The sequence below is a fragment of the Heliangelus exortis genome, chromosome 11, assembly GCF_036169615.1.
Source record: "Heliangelus exortis chromosome 11, bHelExo1.hap1, whole genome shotgun sequence".
In the NCBI taxonomy this organism is placed as follows: Eukaryota; Metazoa; Chordata; class Aves; order Apodiformes; family Trochilidae; genus Heliangelus; species Heliangelus exortis.
The window spans coordinates 8,191,828-8,206,488 of NC_092432.1; the positions used below are offsets into that span (position 1 = coordinate 8,191,828).

Genomic DNA, 14,661 nt, shown 5'->3' on the forward strand with positions numbered 1-14,661 from the left:
TCTGTCAGTTTCATCCAGTTTGCCACACCTTAGTGGGAAAATAACAGGCAGATTAGCTCTGGATTGAATAAATTACTTAGCAATACTTGACAAATGATAAAAGAGTACAGAGGAGGGGAAAGATAATTTAGCTGGGAAGAGAGAAGGAGAGGAATTTGATTTTTTCCCTCTTTGTAGATCCTGGCTTGGTGTGTCTGTTCCTGGCCACTGCTGGGTTAGCATGTGCTGATGGAGTAATGTCATTGTCCTTTTCTGCAGACTTGCAGTGAGTCAGAGAGGACTGGCTGGTGAAACTTCCTTGAGAGGTAAAGCATGGTAGTGTAAGTGGAGATGACAGTTCAAAGGCTACCAAAATGAGTCACTGCCTCAGTATTGACTTTGTTGCCTGTGAAGCATGTGCTTGCCTTCTAATTCCACAAAGACAGCAGGAGCTGTGGTTTGCTGCCCGAGATATCTCCTGCAAGGAGCTAAAATTGTGCATTATCTTGGAAGTGCTGCATTTGTCCTTTAGGGCAGCAATCTGTGCCTGGCAGGGGACTGGGAAAGTCACCCTGCTGTGTCTGGTGAATGCAGAGGAAGCAGTGAGCTCTGAAGATGGTGTGAGGTCATCCTGAAACCAGGCAGGACAATGCTGGTTTGTTACATGGCTTTAAGGCTCTGCGGGACTAGATGGTATTGAATGGAATTTGTTTCCTGGAAGCATTATTTGTTGCAGGAAAGCTGTTTGCCAAGAGAGGGGGAACAGTGTGCTTACCAGGGATTGGTTTGCTTGTTGGAAGTACAACTGCTTCAGGGATTGATATATAAGCATGGAGCACCCAAGTCTACTACCTTCAAGTAGGATGGATACATCTTTGCTGAGGATCTTTTTCAACAGCAGAAAATAAAGGCTCTGAACTTAAATGTGCAGCTCAGCCCATATCCAGAGCCCTTAGTAATGACCCCCTCAAAGCCCCATCCCTAAAGGCAAGATCAGGTATGTAAAAGATCATAAGATGGTTGTGGCTTTGAGCTCTAGGTATGTTACTCCTGAAATGGTAGTCGTGTAGTAGCTGTGCTCCTGATTTCAGGGTGAAGCAGTGGCTTTACTTTTTCAGGGTCAGGCAGCCAAGTGGCCATTTTTCCCCCTTTTCCCTTCTTAAAGCAGGTATTTGGGGTTTCGTTTCCAAATACAATCCTGCAATTTAGGACTGACGTGATCCACCTCAAGAAGAGGGACATCATTTTCACTCTGGCAGATTTCATCTCCCTTACATCCAGACTGGAAGTTTTCTCAAGTAAGAAAATACTGCTTAAAGCAGCTTATAGGCTGGAGCAGAAAATGGCACTGAACCAGGGTTGCTTTTATCTTGGATGCTTCAGACAATTCTGCTACTGTCTGGAGATACTTTTCCTGCAGCACCTCTATGTAGGAAGTCTACCAGCTTTGGCTGTGAGCACTTACAAAGCAGGTATTTCAGCATTAAGTTCTGTGACAGCAACAGAACTCCCATGCAGTGAGGTTTAAATAGAACTCCATTTCTATGTACTCAGAATAAGTAACAACTGAAGCCTGTGACGAATGACTTTCATAAAACTTGTTCTGCTTTATTAGAAAAGTTACAGTAGAAATGTAAAAAAACCCAAAGTTACTACAAAAAACAATGTACAAGGTTCTGCAGGACTGCAGAGCATCTTCCTCTGAGGCTGCTAGGGCTGAGCAAGCCCCACAGCAGAGGTTTCCAAACTGTAAACAAGTTTTTAGTGTTGGAGACCAGGGTGGGAGGCATCTCCCACTTCCCAGTGTTTAAGCTGCAGAGGGTGTGGGAGGGAAGGTGTCCAGTCAGCACTGTGTAAACTGGCAGCAACCTGGGGAATGTAGGCTGGTGATGAAAAGTCGTGTCTGGTTCTTCCTCAGGCCTCTGAAATGTAACAGCTTTGTAGCCCAGCTGGCTTTTAGGGCAGGAAGGCTCTTGAGCTGATGTCAGCAATATCCGCTCCTACCTGCCCTGCACCTAGAGTGGGTTTTTCCTCACGTCTATCATTGCTGGGTGGTAAGGCACTGGGGTGGTGCTCAGGCTGGCTCTGCGCAGCTCCCGGCGGGGCTTGGAGGGAGGAGCGAGGCAGCGGGGCGGGTGCAGCTCCTGGGGCTGCCCTGCTCTCAGCAAGTGCTCGGCATCCCGCGGCCGAAGGTCCCCGGGGCTGTCGCTGGGCAGGGATGAACGTCGCCACGTTGATGGCAAAGGGGCGTGCACCAGGTCCCTGCTCTCATCCCTGACACAGGGGCTTTCTTCAGCCAAAGGCACCAGCTGCTCCCCGAGGCTTGGCTCCTCACAGGTCCCGTGCGCAGGGATAGCTCTGTCCCCGGCCCCGTGAATACTCCTCTCCATCCCTGCGGGGAAAGATAGGGGTACAGTAAGATGAGTACCAGGAATTCTGTTTTTCTTGTCAGAATCTGCCTGTGGAGCACTTGCTCAAGACCAGCACTGCCCATGACTCTGCTCTAAACTCTCACTGACAGGGAAAAGAATTTAAACTCCCTCACTTTTAAGGAGAGGCTAAGCCTGAGTTTCTCTCACCTTTGGTCTGTCCAGGATGGAGGTTCATGTTACTCAGCCTCTGGTTCAGCTCCTGGTTTGCCCACATATAACGGCTCAGCTCCTTTTCCAGCACCTGAATCCTTGCCTCGTACTGTAGCTTGCTGCTGGCCAGCCCCTCATCCATGTGCTCTACAAGGAAAAACAAGGCCATGTCAAGCTGCAAGCCCTGCAAAAAGCAAAACCCATGCCACCACTGCCTGGTTCAGGAGCTGGGTGGTTACCACGGCTCTGCTGGAGCAGTAACTGCATGTTCTGCTCGTGCTCCTTCTGCTGCAGGGTGAGCTGACGATCCATCTCCAGGCGCTGGCGCTCCACAGCTGCCTCCAGCCAGTACACCAGCTGCTGCTGCTCCTCCAGCTGCATCTCCAGCTCTGAGAAGGCAATGTGCTGCCTATGCTGATCCTCCCGCAGCGTCACCACCTGGCCAGGGTCCAAGAGCAAAGAGCATCTCAGCTCCTTCAGAGCCTGGAAGCTTTTCTGCACCCACTGAGCGTGAACAAATTAGGTTTCTTGGTGTAGCATATGAAGAAGTAGTGGGATGTCACAGCTGCCTTGCTGCACTGACATTGTGGGGCCACCCCAGGGATCCATATATCCTACAATTAGTTAATATTCTCTCCCAGGTGTTAGGACAGGTGGGGACCATGGTGCTGTGGCTTTTTTGCCTGACATTTCAGGGCAAAAGTACAGTAGCAGGCAGGCAGAAAGCTTGACAGTGGAGGAAAACGAGAGTGTGGTCAGATGCTACATTCCACACTAGCACAGAGAACAGCTGTCTCCTACCTTGTCAAAGTACTTGCAGAGCAGAGCTCGGGTCTCAGAGGAGGAGAGGTAGCTGAGTTTGGCCATGAGGTTCATCTCACACTGGGACAGCAGGCTGGCTGAGGCCCGCAGGACTCGTTGCCTGCATGTGATGGACTCATTCTTGTACTCAATGGCTGCATCCAGAGCCTCGATAGCCTCATCCAGCTGGAACAAGATCCGTTCTTCCTGCCAGGGCAGAGCTGCAGTTACTAGTCAGCAATGGGTTTGCTTTGTCTCACCCAGCCCTGACCTCTCATCACCTTGGTAGTGGTGGCAAGAAGCTGAGATATGCACAGATGGGGGATGTTGAGGGAGCAGCTGCTAATGACCCCACACTCATAAAGGAAAGAAGATCTTTACTTCTTTCTTACTACTTCATGCTCTTGCAAGCAGAGCAGCCCAGCCCAAGAAGAGGTACCTCTGGGGACAGCAGGGTCCCCTGACGCAGCTTGTTGTCCAGCTCCAGCCTCTGTTTGAGCAGCTGGTCCTTCTCCTGGCGCAGGTTGTTGATCTCCTGGCGGATCCGCTGCTGGTCATGGGCGCTGCCGTGACGGAGTTGCCCGTTCTTCTCCGTCAGCTCCTTTTCCAGGTGCTCCAGGCGGCTGGACACACGTACTATGTCATCTGTCAGGGCCTGCCACAGAAGTTTAAGGGGGATCTGCTCTAAAAGACCCCCAGCCCCTTTCAACTCCCTCCATAGGTCAAGTAATTCCACACACGCTTCTCAACACCACCTCATGCTGACTTGCAGCCCTCTGCCAGACCCAGGATGGCACCCAGCCCTTCCAGCCTCCTACCTCTACTGGAAATCAAGGAAGGATCTGAGGTGTTGCACTCTTGTCCTACCTGGCTGGAACGCAGTCGTTTGCTCTCCAGGCCATTCTTCTCCTGCAGCAGGGCTTCCTTTTTGGCCACAATAGCTTCCCGCTTCCGCAGCTCATCTTCCAGCTCATCCAGGGCTCTGCGCTGCTCAAGAACTTTATCCATCTCCATGTCCAGCCACTTCTTCTGCTCCTCAATTTTCTGATGGAAGGAGAGGCAAAGGTCACGTACATGTGTGCAGACAGGAACAACAATGCCCAGCACTGCCAGCCTGAAGAGCAGTGGGACTGAGATCAGAGCGAGTGTCTTGAGTCCATTTCTGCTAACCCCTATGGGCCAGACCTGGCTGTTTTTATCATTCTAGCTGCTCTGAGAAGCAGAGCTGAACTAAATCCACAGCTGTCAAGGAATCCTTGGGAGCTGCAACCCCCCTACCTTTCTGCTGGCAGACAATACTTCACAGTGTCTTTATCAGTGCTAGGATTTAGAAGAGAATCCTGATCCTGGACAGGATCTAAGTCTTCTGCTACTAAGTGACATTATGGACTCCACCTCAAAGACTGGATGGGCTATGTCCCATCTCAAATGAAAACCCCAGCAGCCTGCCACAGCAGACTGGAACAGGAGGGAGGTGGCAGGCTTGCTCTGCCTGTACCTGCTGCTGCTCCAGGCTGATGACGGAGCCATTGCTGCCGCTCCGACGCTTCCTCTGGAAAGCTGCGATTTCCTCCGTTTTGATGCGCAGGATTTTCTGATGCTGCTCGTGCTTCAGTTCCAGTTCCTGTATGGGAAGGAGCAGCTGTGAGCCTTGAGGATGTCCACTCTAGAGCTAGGGACTCAGGGCAGCTTATGTTCCCTGTTAGCTCTTTGGATACTCTTAAACAACTGGTCTCTCATCAGCCTTCCAAGACAATCCCAGACCTCACGGGGTCTACCTTGCCCAGCAGCTCGCAGAGCCCACCCATTATCATCATCATCCCCACAAACATGTCAGTAACACAGCTGCTCCTGTCCATTCCTACCTTGACTTGGTGCTGCTGCTTATTCACCTCCATCTCCAGCCGCCGTTTCTGCTCGCTCTCCTCCCGCAGCCGGCGCTGCAGCTGGCCCTGCTGCCGCCTCATCACCTGGATGTTCCTCTCCAGCTCCTGCACTCGCTTCTCGCTCTGGGCTGAGAGTGACACCAGCCTCTCTGTTGCCTGTTTCTTCTTGCACAGAACCTGCCAGAGGGGAAAAGCTGCCCTTGGGCTCGGCATCTTCCCTATGCCCTTTTGCATAGATGTCCTCAACTCTTCCTCTGCCCCCCTCCCCGGGCACACAGAGCCCTTCCCCCTCACCTGTGCCTTGCTCTGTGCGGCTGCCACACGTGTGCGGTATTCCTGCAGCTTGCGCTTCTCCCCCGCGTCCCGTGGCTCTCTGCCCTCCAGCTCCTGGAGCTGCTTCTGGCTGTCATTCAGCTCTGCCCGCACCTGCTCTGCCTCCTGCTCCAGCTCATTGATCTTCTGGCAGTACTGCCTGTTCAGAGCCTGGGCGTCCTTGCCTGCAACACACCCCCCCCTCTGCTGTGACCTCCAGGCCCCCTTCCCTTGCAGACAGGATCCTGCCAAAGGACAGACCTTTCCTCCCAGGTATTTCTGACTACAGAGACTGACTGCTCTGGGGATGGGATTTGGGGAGAGCCCAGTAGAAAGGGAGTCACTCAGCTGGAGGGATGGAGAAACTGCCTACAGGGAAGGACTGAGCATGGAAAACACAGGAAGAGAAGGTGAGGATAGGACTAGAGACCAAGTATTCAAAGTAGGAAATTTCACAGGGAAAGGATGCGCATTCCCACCAGTGGTTCTGCACCTGTCTTAACAAGCTCAGTGATCAGCTCCTCCTTCATGCGGATGTTGATTGCCAGCTCTCGGATCTTCTGCTGTGCTTGCACCAGCCTCCACTCTGAGTCCTTCCCTGGAACGCGCTCCCAGGGACTGAGCAGTGGCTCCTGCCTCCTGCGGATCACTGCAACACAGGTTCCTGGGTTAGAATGCTCTTGTCTTAGCAGCTGGGTAAAGAACAATTCAATCTCGGATCTGTAGCCAAGAACTGGCACAGCATCACCCAATTACCTGCAGCTTCCACCAGAGCATGCAGCTATTGCCAGACCCCAGAAGTTGAAGTTTGTCCTTAACAAGGGCAGCTAGACTGTCATCTGCTCCATTTTCCTCCTCTGGGTTCACTGTGGTGAACTGCCTCCCTATCAACAGCACCCATGAAACACCACCGGCCCAATAACCTATGGTTGCCACTTGCCTGTTGACAGCTCCAGCTGCTCTTGAATTGAGGGGGCGTTGCTTCCACTCAGCTCCTCACTCAACTTAGAAATCTCATTCTTGCTCCAGCTTTGAATCCCATTTCTAGAAGGAGCAGCAAATTAATCAGTTGGGTCTGGGTGCTGCCAGAGCTGTTCCCAGTAAGGGCCCTCAAGATCCACAGGCTTCAGAAGGAGAGAGAAACAAGTAGCTGTGGTCAGGAAGATGGTTTGCAGCTCCTTAGCAAGGAGGGAGCTGTCTCAGCACAGTCACAGACCCCAGTGCCAGGGTTTGCTTCTACAGCCTACATGAGAGCCAAGATGCAGAGGTGGGACAGCCAGGACACTGCACAGTGCAGGGACAGCCTCAACTCACCGGCGCCGGGACAGGGACCTTTTCCGTTCCCACTCCTCCTCCTCTCCTGAGGACAGCTCTGCTGGCTTCTCTGAGTCCTGGCCAAGCTCTCTCCCCAGCACTGCATCTTTGATCTCTGCTTTGCTGGTTGGGCACTGTGCATGGCTTGGGTGTGAGCCTGCTGTGTCTTTCTCCTGGTTGCTATTGAGCTGCTGGGGCAGAGAATTGGAATGACAGGAAACACACAATGTGAAAGCTGGTCTTAGAAAAAGCAGCTGTCTCTCAGCTGTGCATTGCTGCTAGAGAAAAAGAAAAGCAACAAAATGGAGCTGAGTGTGATTTCAGGAGAACTGCTGTGTTGCTGGACCCAGCTGAGCAAATCTGGGACCTGCCCGTAACACTAAAGTAAAAGCCTCAGTTCTGAAGCTGGGCTGGTTTTGCTGGAGTTGTGAATCTCTTTGGATGTGAACACTGACTGCAGTCCTCTGGACTATATCTCTGACAAGGCTGACGTTCAGTGGTGGGAGAAAAAACAGTTCACTCAGCGAAGAACACCTGATGGAAAAAAAGCAGCAGCTCCTCAATGGCAGTCTGGCACCCTCACCTTCCTGCAAAAGTCTCCTCCACTCTGCTCAGTGGCAAGAAGCCCCAAGGGAACCCCGCTGAGGCCATGGGAGAGGGCAGCATCCAGTGGGGCTGTGTGAGGTCTCTGGTCAGCAGTCACCAGATGAAGGTTTTCGAGCAGTTCTGGCACATGCAAATTTGGCATTGCCATCTCCAAGCGCACATGCAGCTCTGAGATCTTATCCTGCTGCTCCTGCAGCTTGTTGCTCTAGGAAGCAAGGAGAAAAATACGGTTTTGTACATGTGGACCTCAGACCTACTGCAGGAAGCTGGGCTGTGCTCTCCTGGGGAGGAAGGAGATGAGTGGAGCAGGTCCTTACAAGGACAGTAGAGCCAAGAAGTACCTGAAGCTTATACTGTTCCATGGCATCCTCCAGGGCAGCCAGGAAATCACGGTTCTCCTCCTCTAGGCGCTCCACTTGTCTCTGCAGTTTGGCAACCTGCTCATCTTTGGTGGACTCGCCCTCCTTTTTGGTGTTTACCTGTCCCCCAAAATACAAGAGCATCCACCTTTGTCCTTCCCTTCCCTCGCTGGACTCTGCAAGGGCACAGCAGCTCTGCAGACCTAGATTCTTCCTGCAAAATAAATCTCTCATCTACAGCTGAATCCAGCTTCTTCCCTTGCCTGGCTGTAGGATGGACAAAACCATTCTGCCTCCCTATAGCCTCTCAGACAAGTTACTTCTCCTCCTTGGCCTCTCCTGACCCTTGCGCCATACTGTATTGAGGCAGCTGCATTCAGTGGCCACCTGATGAACCCAACCTCAAAAGCTGCACCACCCCAAATGTTACCTGGGCTTTTGCCAGCTTTGAGCCTTGTGCCTCAGGGCTCTGATCTTCTGTTGAGGTGCTCTCAATGCCGCTATCCAGCCCAGCTGAGGTCAGCTCACTCCTCTCGCTCTCCACAATGCAGAGCCACTCCTTCACCTGCAGGACCTGCTCCACCGTCAGGTTACTGTCCTCCTGCAGCTCCATCAGCAGCCTGTACGCCGCATCCGTGCAGGTCCTGTAGTGTGCACACTCGGCCAACAGCCGAGCCGTGGGGTCCGGCGCGCAGCGTTTGGCGGTGGCCGAGCGGTGGATGATCCGGGTCTCGGAGCGGTGCCGCTGTTCCAGCGCCTTCTGCAGGTTCTTTATCTGCAGGTGAAGCTCTTCGACGTTCTCTGTCTCCTTGCGGCAGTTCACCACGGCTTTGTTCTGGATGTTTTGAGCCCGGCTGGCATAATTCAGGGTATTGAGGCTCTCATCGAAGTCGGAGGAGGATGGGCTGATGCAGGCTATCATCACGGTCTGGGCATTCCCCCCCAGAGAGTCTTTCAGGATCCTAGGGAAGAGCACAGTGATTAAAACAGCTGAAACAGAAAATAATGAAGGAACCAGAAGATTTCCAACCTTCTTCAGAGGTTAAGCCCAAAGAAAACAATATTTTTGCTCCCAGGCTGGTGTCCAGCACAAGAGAAGTGAGCAGAACCATTAAGCAGAAGAGTAATGTGTGGAGCACCGAGGTCCTGTCCCAGCTGTACCTGGTGATTTTGGAGTCCCTGTAGGGGATGTGGCTGCCCTTCCTCCGAGGGTCTCCCAAGGCACTGATGACGTTTCCCAAGGCTAGGAGGCCACTGTTGATCTGGATACTCTCCTTCAGCCTCTCCCCTGTGTTTCCTGTCTTCACAATTCGCTCCGAGCCTGCCAGGTCCACAAAGTGAAACTTGGAAACCAGGACCTGGCCTGAGGCAGGGATGCAGGGGGGCTGGTGGTGCAGGGGGAGGCGGCCAGCCCCGCGCCGCTGTTCCATGGTCATGGTGAAGATGGTGTGCGAGCGGCTCGACTGCCTGTTGATGTGGGTAGCTCCTGTGTGCTTGGCAGTGTTACCCATCTCCAGCAGGCTCAGCACCTCGTCCAGCCCTTCCACTTCCACCTCCTTCACACCACAGAGCACTGCAATGGCAAACAGAGCTATGGCTCAGGGATGGGCTGCCTGAGGATGCAGCTTCTCTGCACATCCTGGTACTGTCACCCTGCCTGTACCATGCCACACATGGAGTGGCTTTCCATACTGAATAGGACTAAGCACAGCAATCTGCAGGAGAGGGATGGAAGGAAAAGACCTGGCTCTGCCTTCAGCAATAGATAACCCAACCCTGACCTCAGGCATGGTAAGAAAAGGGAGCCTGGGAACCCACACATACCAACGTTCCCCTTGTCATCCTCCCGGATCTGGATGTCTTTGCTGGCTGTATCCACCTGCAGCAAGTCCCGAAACTCCTCCTTGTACACCTCCAGGTAGGACACTCGGACCGTGTAGTCAATGAGGTTGTTCTCATCAATGAGCCTGAATGTCTCAGCCATGGCTCGTGGGATGATGCCCTGCTCATCTTCATTGATGGAAGCTGCCAGAGAAATGGACGTGGTCATGGGGAGCAGGGAATGCCCAGGGAGGCCATGCTGCCCACAGGGACAGAGCCACTGGCAGGAGCCTGCCTGCAGCACATGTGAGCTGGAAAGGGCCAGCTTTGCAACCCTCTCACAGCTCAGCCTGGATTAAACATCTCTCTGAGTGTTTTTAAGCCACAAGATTTTGGGGCAAGTCCTGTCCTGCTGCTGTGCTGGATGCCACAAATGTCCCTTGTTTCCAGTCCTTCCTCAAGAGGGAAAAGGCACATTAGCCTTTCAGCAGGTAGCAAACACCATTCATGCAGCTACAGCATGCTGTCCTTTGAAGCCTGCATGACTCCACGACCTTTCCCAGCTCTGAGAAGTCTTTTTTGTGTACTTGCAGTCTGGCCACAGCACTCTGCTATCTGAATTATTAGTGGTTTTGCTTTTGTCTCCAACAGCCATAAAAAAGGGCAACCCCCAAATCTGGTGCACTAAGAGCCTGAACTGGGAAAGTGAAAACAGAGGTAGATTGAAAGTATGAAAACAGCATTTGCAAACTATGTAATTAACTAAAGCTTACTGAAATGTTTACAGTACATCCTCAGTCAAATATCATAATACCATTAAAGCAGTGCATGCAGGAGGAAAAGGTTTCCAATTCCCTCATCTCCCTTGCACAGACAAACTAACAGGAGGAACCCCTGTAAAACTCCCTCTCCTTAGGGCTTATTTCAGGACAAAGCTGATAGGTTCAAGTCAGGTGAAGATAGTGGTGCCATAGGTAGATCACCACCACTACCTCCAGACCAGGCATGGTCCTCTTGCCTGTCCTGCACTGGTATTGGAAAAAATCCACATGCTGTGATCTCAAATAAGGTATTGTCCCTGGGGTGGGCGGAAGGAAAGGCTGGTGGGGTGGGCTGGGTTGGATGGGGATGAGTGGTGGTGGTGGGTTTGAGGGGCTGGCAGAGTCAGGAGGGGAGGGCAAGGTAGAAGGACTGGATGGCATGTGGGAAGTGATGTAGATGGTGATGTTGGTGGAGTTGGGTGGAGAAAGCAAAGTTTACGGGACTGGTGAGAGTGGCAACATCGGTGAGGTGGGATGGCTGGGAGGGATGGGGATGGCTGGGAGGGATGGGGATGGCTGGGAGGGATGGGGGATCGGCTCGGGAGGGCGGGAGGTGGCGAAGGGGCCCCGCGGGGTCGGCAGATACTCACCGACGCTGGCCTCCCCGATGGTGTAGGTCTTGCCGGAGCCGGTCTGCCCGTAGGCGAAGACGGTGGCGTTGAAGCCGCGGAAGAAGGCCCGCAGCAGCGGCTGGACGCAGGCCTGGTAGACAGCGGCCTGCCCCGCCGCCTCGGGCAGCACGGCGGCGAAGCGGAAGCGGCGGCGTCCCAGCACCACCTCTCCGTTGTCGGCGTCGCCCCGCAGGCAGGGTCGGTGGCCCCGCAGGGCCTCCCGGGGCAGCAGCGGCCGCACCCGCACGGCCACACGCACCGCCGCCCCCTCCGCCGCCATGGCCGGAGCCCAGCGCGCCGCGATGGCGTCAGGCGGCTCCGCCCGGCGCTGCGGGGGAGCGGGAGCGGTGAGCGGCGGGGCCGGGGAAGGGGAGCGGGACTGCGGAGGGTTCGTGTCCGGGCCTCAGCGACCCCCACGGCAGAGGGGCAAAGGTCCGGCAGGGAGCGGGCGGGGGCATGGGGAAGGGGGGAGTGGCTGCGGGGGCTCCCGAGGCGCTCCATGGCTCCTGAGATGCTCCATTGCTTGCAAGAGACTCCGTCAGCCGTGAGACACCGCTCAGTCGCTCGTGTACCCCCTCGGTCACAAGGTTTCCCCCACGCCCGAGGTGCTCCATCGCTCATCAGACAGTGCTCCGGCACTTGTGAGATGCTGCACCACTTGTGAAGCAATGCTGTGCTACTCAGGTGCTCCAGCACTTGTGAGATGCTCCCTCGTGGGAGACTTCATCTCTTGTAAGAGGCTTTGTTGCTTGTCAGACAATGCTTCATCACTCGTGGCACACTCCATTGATTGTCTGACAATGTTGCATCACTTGTGAAATGCTCCACGACTTGTGAGGCGCTCCACAAAAGACTCCATCTCTTGTGAGATGCTTCATCACTTGTAGCACAATGTTCCATCACTTGTCAGACAATTCTCCATCACTTATGAGACACTCCACGCCTGTGAGATGCTCCACCACTTGTGAAACAGCACTCCGTCCCTTGAAAGATGCTCCATTGCTCACAGGACACTCCAATGCTTACGAGATGCTCTACCACTACTTGCAGGCATTCCCACGATCACTGTGGGGAAGAGACAAAGGACGACATGGCCCTGCCAAGGGACAACGTGCCGGAGGTGCAGGCGTGGGCAGCTTCCTGGGGTGCCATTTGTGGAGCAGCTGGTGCAGACAGCTGGTGCTTCCAGGCCGCTTGCTGGGCTGGCTGCAGTCACTGACGTATGTTCGGGACGATCTGAGCAATAGCAAAGTTTTTCATCCATCTGCCTGCAGCTCCCACTGCACCGCCCCTACGGCTGCGGGGAGGGGTATGGCTCTTGCAGGTCCCCTGGGTGCTGTGGGAAGTGCTGGCTCTTTGGCTGCAAGGAGAGGAGTTGCAGACAGCGTTGGGACTGCTGGAGAGGCAGAGCCACGCTCGGCATGGGGCTCCGGCTCCCGCTGCGTCGCAGTGCCAGCTTCACCCCTGACCACCCAGCCCTCATGGAGGTGCCTGGCCCCACTGCCCTGAAGGTGGAAGCAAATGTCCTGGTGATGGGAGGTGACAACGTGGGGAAATCAGGTAGGAAATGACTGTGAGCTGGGAATTCCCCGTTTTGCCCTGGGAAAAAAAAAAAAAAATGCCAAAAACTGCAGCAGCATTTGGAGAACAAACTGCAGATAGGAACCTGGCAGAGAAAGCTGGTGAGATGGGGCTGAGCTTTCAGATGTGGTGGGGACTTGAGATGGGGAAGTTGAGCACAACCTTGCAGGTGACAGGCAAGTGACAGGGGAAGGTATTTTCTGCTGAGCTGTGGTTTGTGCTGTGCCTCTGCTCTGCTCACAGACCACTGAGGGCTGGAGGAAAACTGAAGGTCATTCCTGTTAGTGGGGGGGCTAGAGGGTGATGGTGCCTGGCTGCTCAAATTTAAACAGGAAAATCTTTCAGGTTTTGTGTTGTTCTGATGATTCACCTTCTCCCCTCTGCAGCTCTGACTGTGCGTTTCCTCACCCGGCGCTTTATTGGGGAGTATGGAGACATGGGTGAGTGCCAGGCCAGGGCCAGGACAGCTCCTGTTAGGGACTGGGGACAGGAGGCAAGCCTGCTTCTGCTTGTGGAATTTCACTGCTTCCCATCCTCTCCTGCTTGTCTCCAAAGCCTTTGCCTGCTCCCATGGGCTGGATGATTGTATTTGTTCATTGAGTCATCTTGGTCCAGAACTGCTTATTGAGGTGCAAAAGGTTCTGGATGGCAGCTGGTGGTACCAGCATGCCTGAACTGCACTCTGGAGTGGAGGCAGGCTGGGGTGGTCACAGTTCTGGAGACCACCATGCTCTGCATGGTTGTTGACCCCAGCCTTGGAGAGCAGTCTTCCAGGATGGACAATCTTGTCCCTAGGAGGAGAAGACAAGGACTGAGGGAACACTCTGTGAGGATGATAATTTTAATTCTCATTTTTTTGGCAGAATTCATCTACAGCCACAACCTGACCATGGATGGCCGAGAGATTCTCCTCCACATCTGGGATGTTCCTAATTCCCAGGTGAGAGGACCTCCTTTTGCACTAGCTGAGGGAGAGAAAAATCCTCTACTAAAAATTGGGGGAGGAACCATAAGAATAGGCAAAACTCTGACGTCAGATAGTTTGTTGGCAACTAAACCCTTCTTGCCTGCAGATCACAGGGCAGCAGCATTGGTGCATCTGGTGGCAGGGTAGCAACAGTCACCTTAGCCCATGGTCCTCTTGACTGGGGATGCTGGGGCTGAAGTGCTAATGTTATCAGGCTGGGCTGAGCACAGGACTGTGCTGTCAAGGTGGAAATGCCTCTCTGAGTTCCCCCACACTGTTGTCACCTACAGCCTGCAGTGCTTGGTAGCTTGGTGATGAGGTGAGGATAGTGACACTCAAGTCCAAATTGTGTCCCCTTGGTGAGGTCAGCCAGGTCTGCTCTGCATTCCTTCGTACTCGTCTTTATCTCTGCTGCTGCTCACTGGCTGCCCTGGACCCAACAGGGTCAGAATCATCACACCCTGTGCTAACAAGCAGGAGTGGAGGGAAGGAGCCAGGTAAAGAAACCTTCCCTTTCTCTTTCCTTAGGAGCAGACAGAGGAGAGCTCCTCAGAGGAGAAGCGAATCCAGTGGGCAGACAGCTTTGTCCTGGTCTACAGCATTTGTGACCGTGCCAGCTTCAACATCCTGCCCCTCAAAATCCAGTTCATCAAGGCAACCAAGGAAGGGCAGAGCCAGGAGAAGGTGCCCATTGTCATTGTGGGCAACAAACGTGACCTGCACCACCAACGGGTGGTGTCCAGCGAGGAGGGACGGCTCCTGGCCCTCTCTTTAGACTGTGGTTTCTACGAGGTCTCTGCAGCTGAGACTTATCATGGGGCCCTCATGGTCTTCCATGGGCTGGCTGAGCGCATCCCTGACACCAAACTGGCACTGAAAAAGGGTACAAGGATTCGTGGCATTGTCAAGACCATGTCAGCTGTGTTTGCCCGTAAGCGAACAGACTCCCTCTGAGGTACAGCCTGGGTGTTTCTCTCTGTGCTGCCCAGCTGGACTGATCCTCCTTCCTGGGTGCCTGTGG

The 14,661-nt window shown here is 53.8% G+C and overlaps 2 protein-coding genes across 2 annotated transcripts; one reads left to right on the forward strand and one right to left on the reverse strand.

Annotated features, from left to right (window-relative positions):
• Positions 1 to 1,562: 1,562 nt before the first annotated feature.
• Positions 1,563 to 11,474, reverse strand: KIF7 (kinesin family member 7). Its single transcript, XM_071754344.1, has 18 exons — positions 11,072 to 11,474; positions 9,664 to 9,864; positions 9,001 to 9,412; positions 8,270 to 8,801; positions 7,822 to 7,959; positions 7,458 to 7,685; positions 6,875 to 7,065; positions 6,509 to 6,604; positions 6,054 to 6,196; positions 5,543 to 5,745; positions 5,228 to 5,425; positions 4,861 to 4,986; positions 4,230 to 4,406; positions 3,802 to 4,017; positions 3,363 to 3,569; positions 2,801 to 2,999; positions 2,559 to 2,708; positions 1,563 to 2,371 (listed from the first exon to the last, which is right to left on the reverse strand). The coding sequence occupies exons 1-18, from the start codon at positions 11,370 to 11,372 to the stop codon at positions 1,995 to 1,997; spliced, it is 4,095 nt and encodes a 1,364-aa protein (XP_071610445.1). The 5' UTR covers positions 11,373 to 11,474; the 3' UTR covers positions 1,563 to 1,994.
• Positions 11,475 to 11,579: 105 nt separating this feature from the next.
• LOC139800837 (ras-related and estrogen-regulated growth inhibitor-like protein) lies at positions 11,580 to 14,600 on the forward strand. The gene is made up of 4 exons (XM_071754342.1): positions 11,580 to 12,652; positions 13,060 to 13,113; positions 13,537 to 13,613; positions 14,169 to 14,600. The coding sequence occupies exons 1-4, from the start codon at positions 12,514 to 12,516 to the stop codon at positions 14,592 to 14,594; spliced, it is 696 nt and encodes a 231-aa protein (XP_071610443.1). The 5' UTR covers positions 11,580 to 12,513; the 3' UTR covers positions 14,595 to 14,600.
• Positions 14,601 to 14,661: the final 61 nt, after the last annotated feature.

Excerpts from the sequence above, each read along its gene's own strand:
- KIF7 (XM_071754344.1), bottom strand. The coding sequence starts at position 11,372 with ATGGCGGCGGAGGGGGCGGCGGTGCGTGTGGCCGTGCGGGTGCGGCCG. Across the intron at positions 9,865-11,071 it reads CATCGGGGAGGCCAGCGTCG|CTTCCATCAATGAAGATGAG; the intron begins GTGAGTATCTGC and ends TTTCTCTGGCAG. Across the intron at positions 7,960-8,269 it reads CAAAGCTGGCAAAAGCCCAG|GTAAACACCAAAAAGGAGGG; the intron begins GTAACATTTGGG and ends TTTGGGGGACAG.
- LOC139800837 (XM_071754342.1), top strand. The coding sequence starts at position 12,514 with ATGGGGCTCCGGCTCCCGCTGCGTCGCAGTGCCAGCTTCACCCCTGAC. Across the intron at positions 13,114-13,536 it reads TGGGGAGTATGGAGACATGG|AATTCATCTACAGCCACAAC; the intron begins GTGAGTGCCAGG and ends TTTTTTTGGCAG. Across the intron at positions 13,614-14,168 it reads GGGATGTTCCTAATTCCCAG|GAGCAGACAGAGGAGAGCTC; the intron begins GTGAGAGGACCT and ends CTCTTTCCTTAG.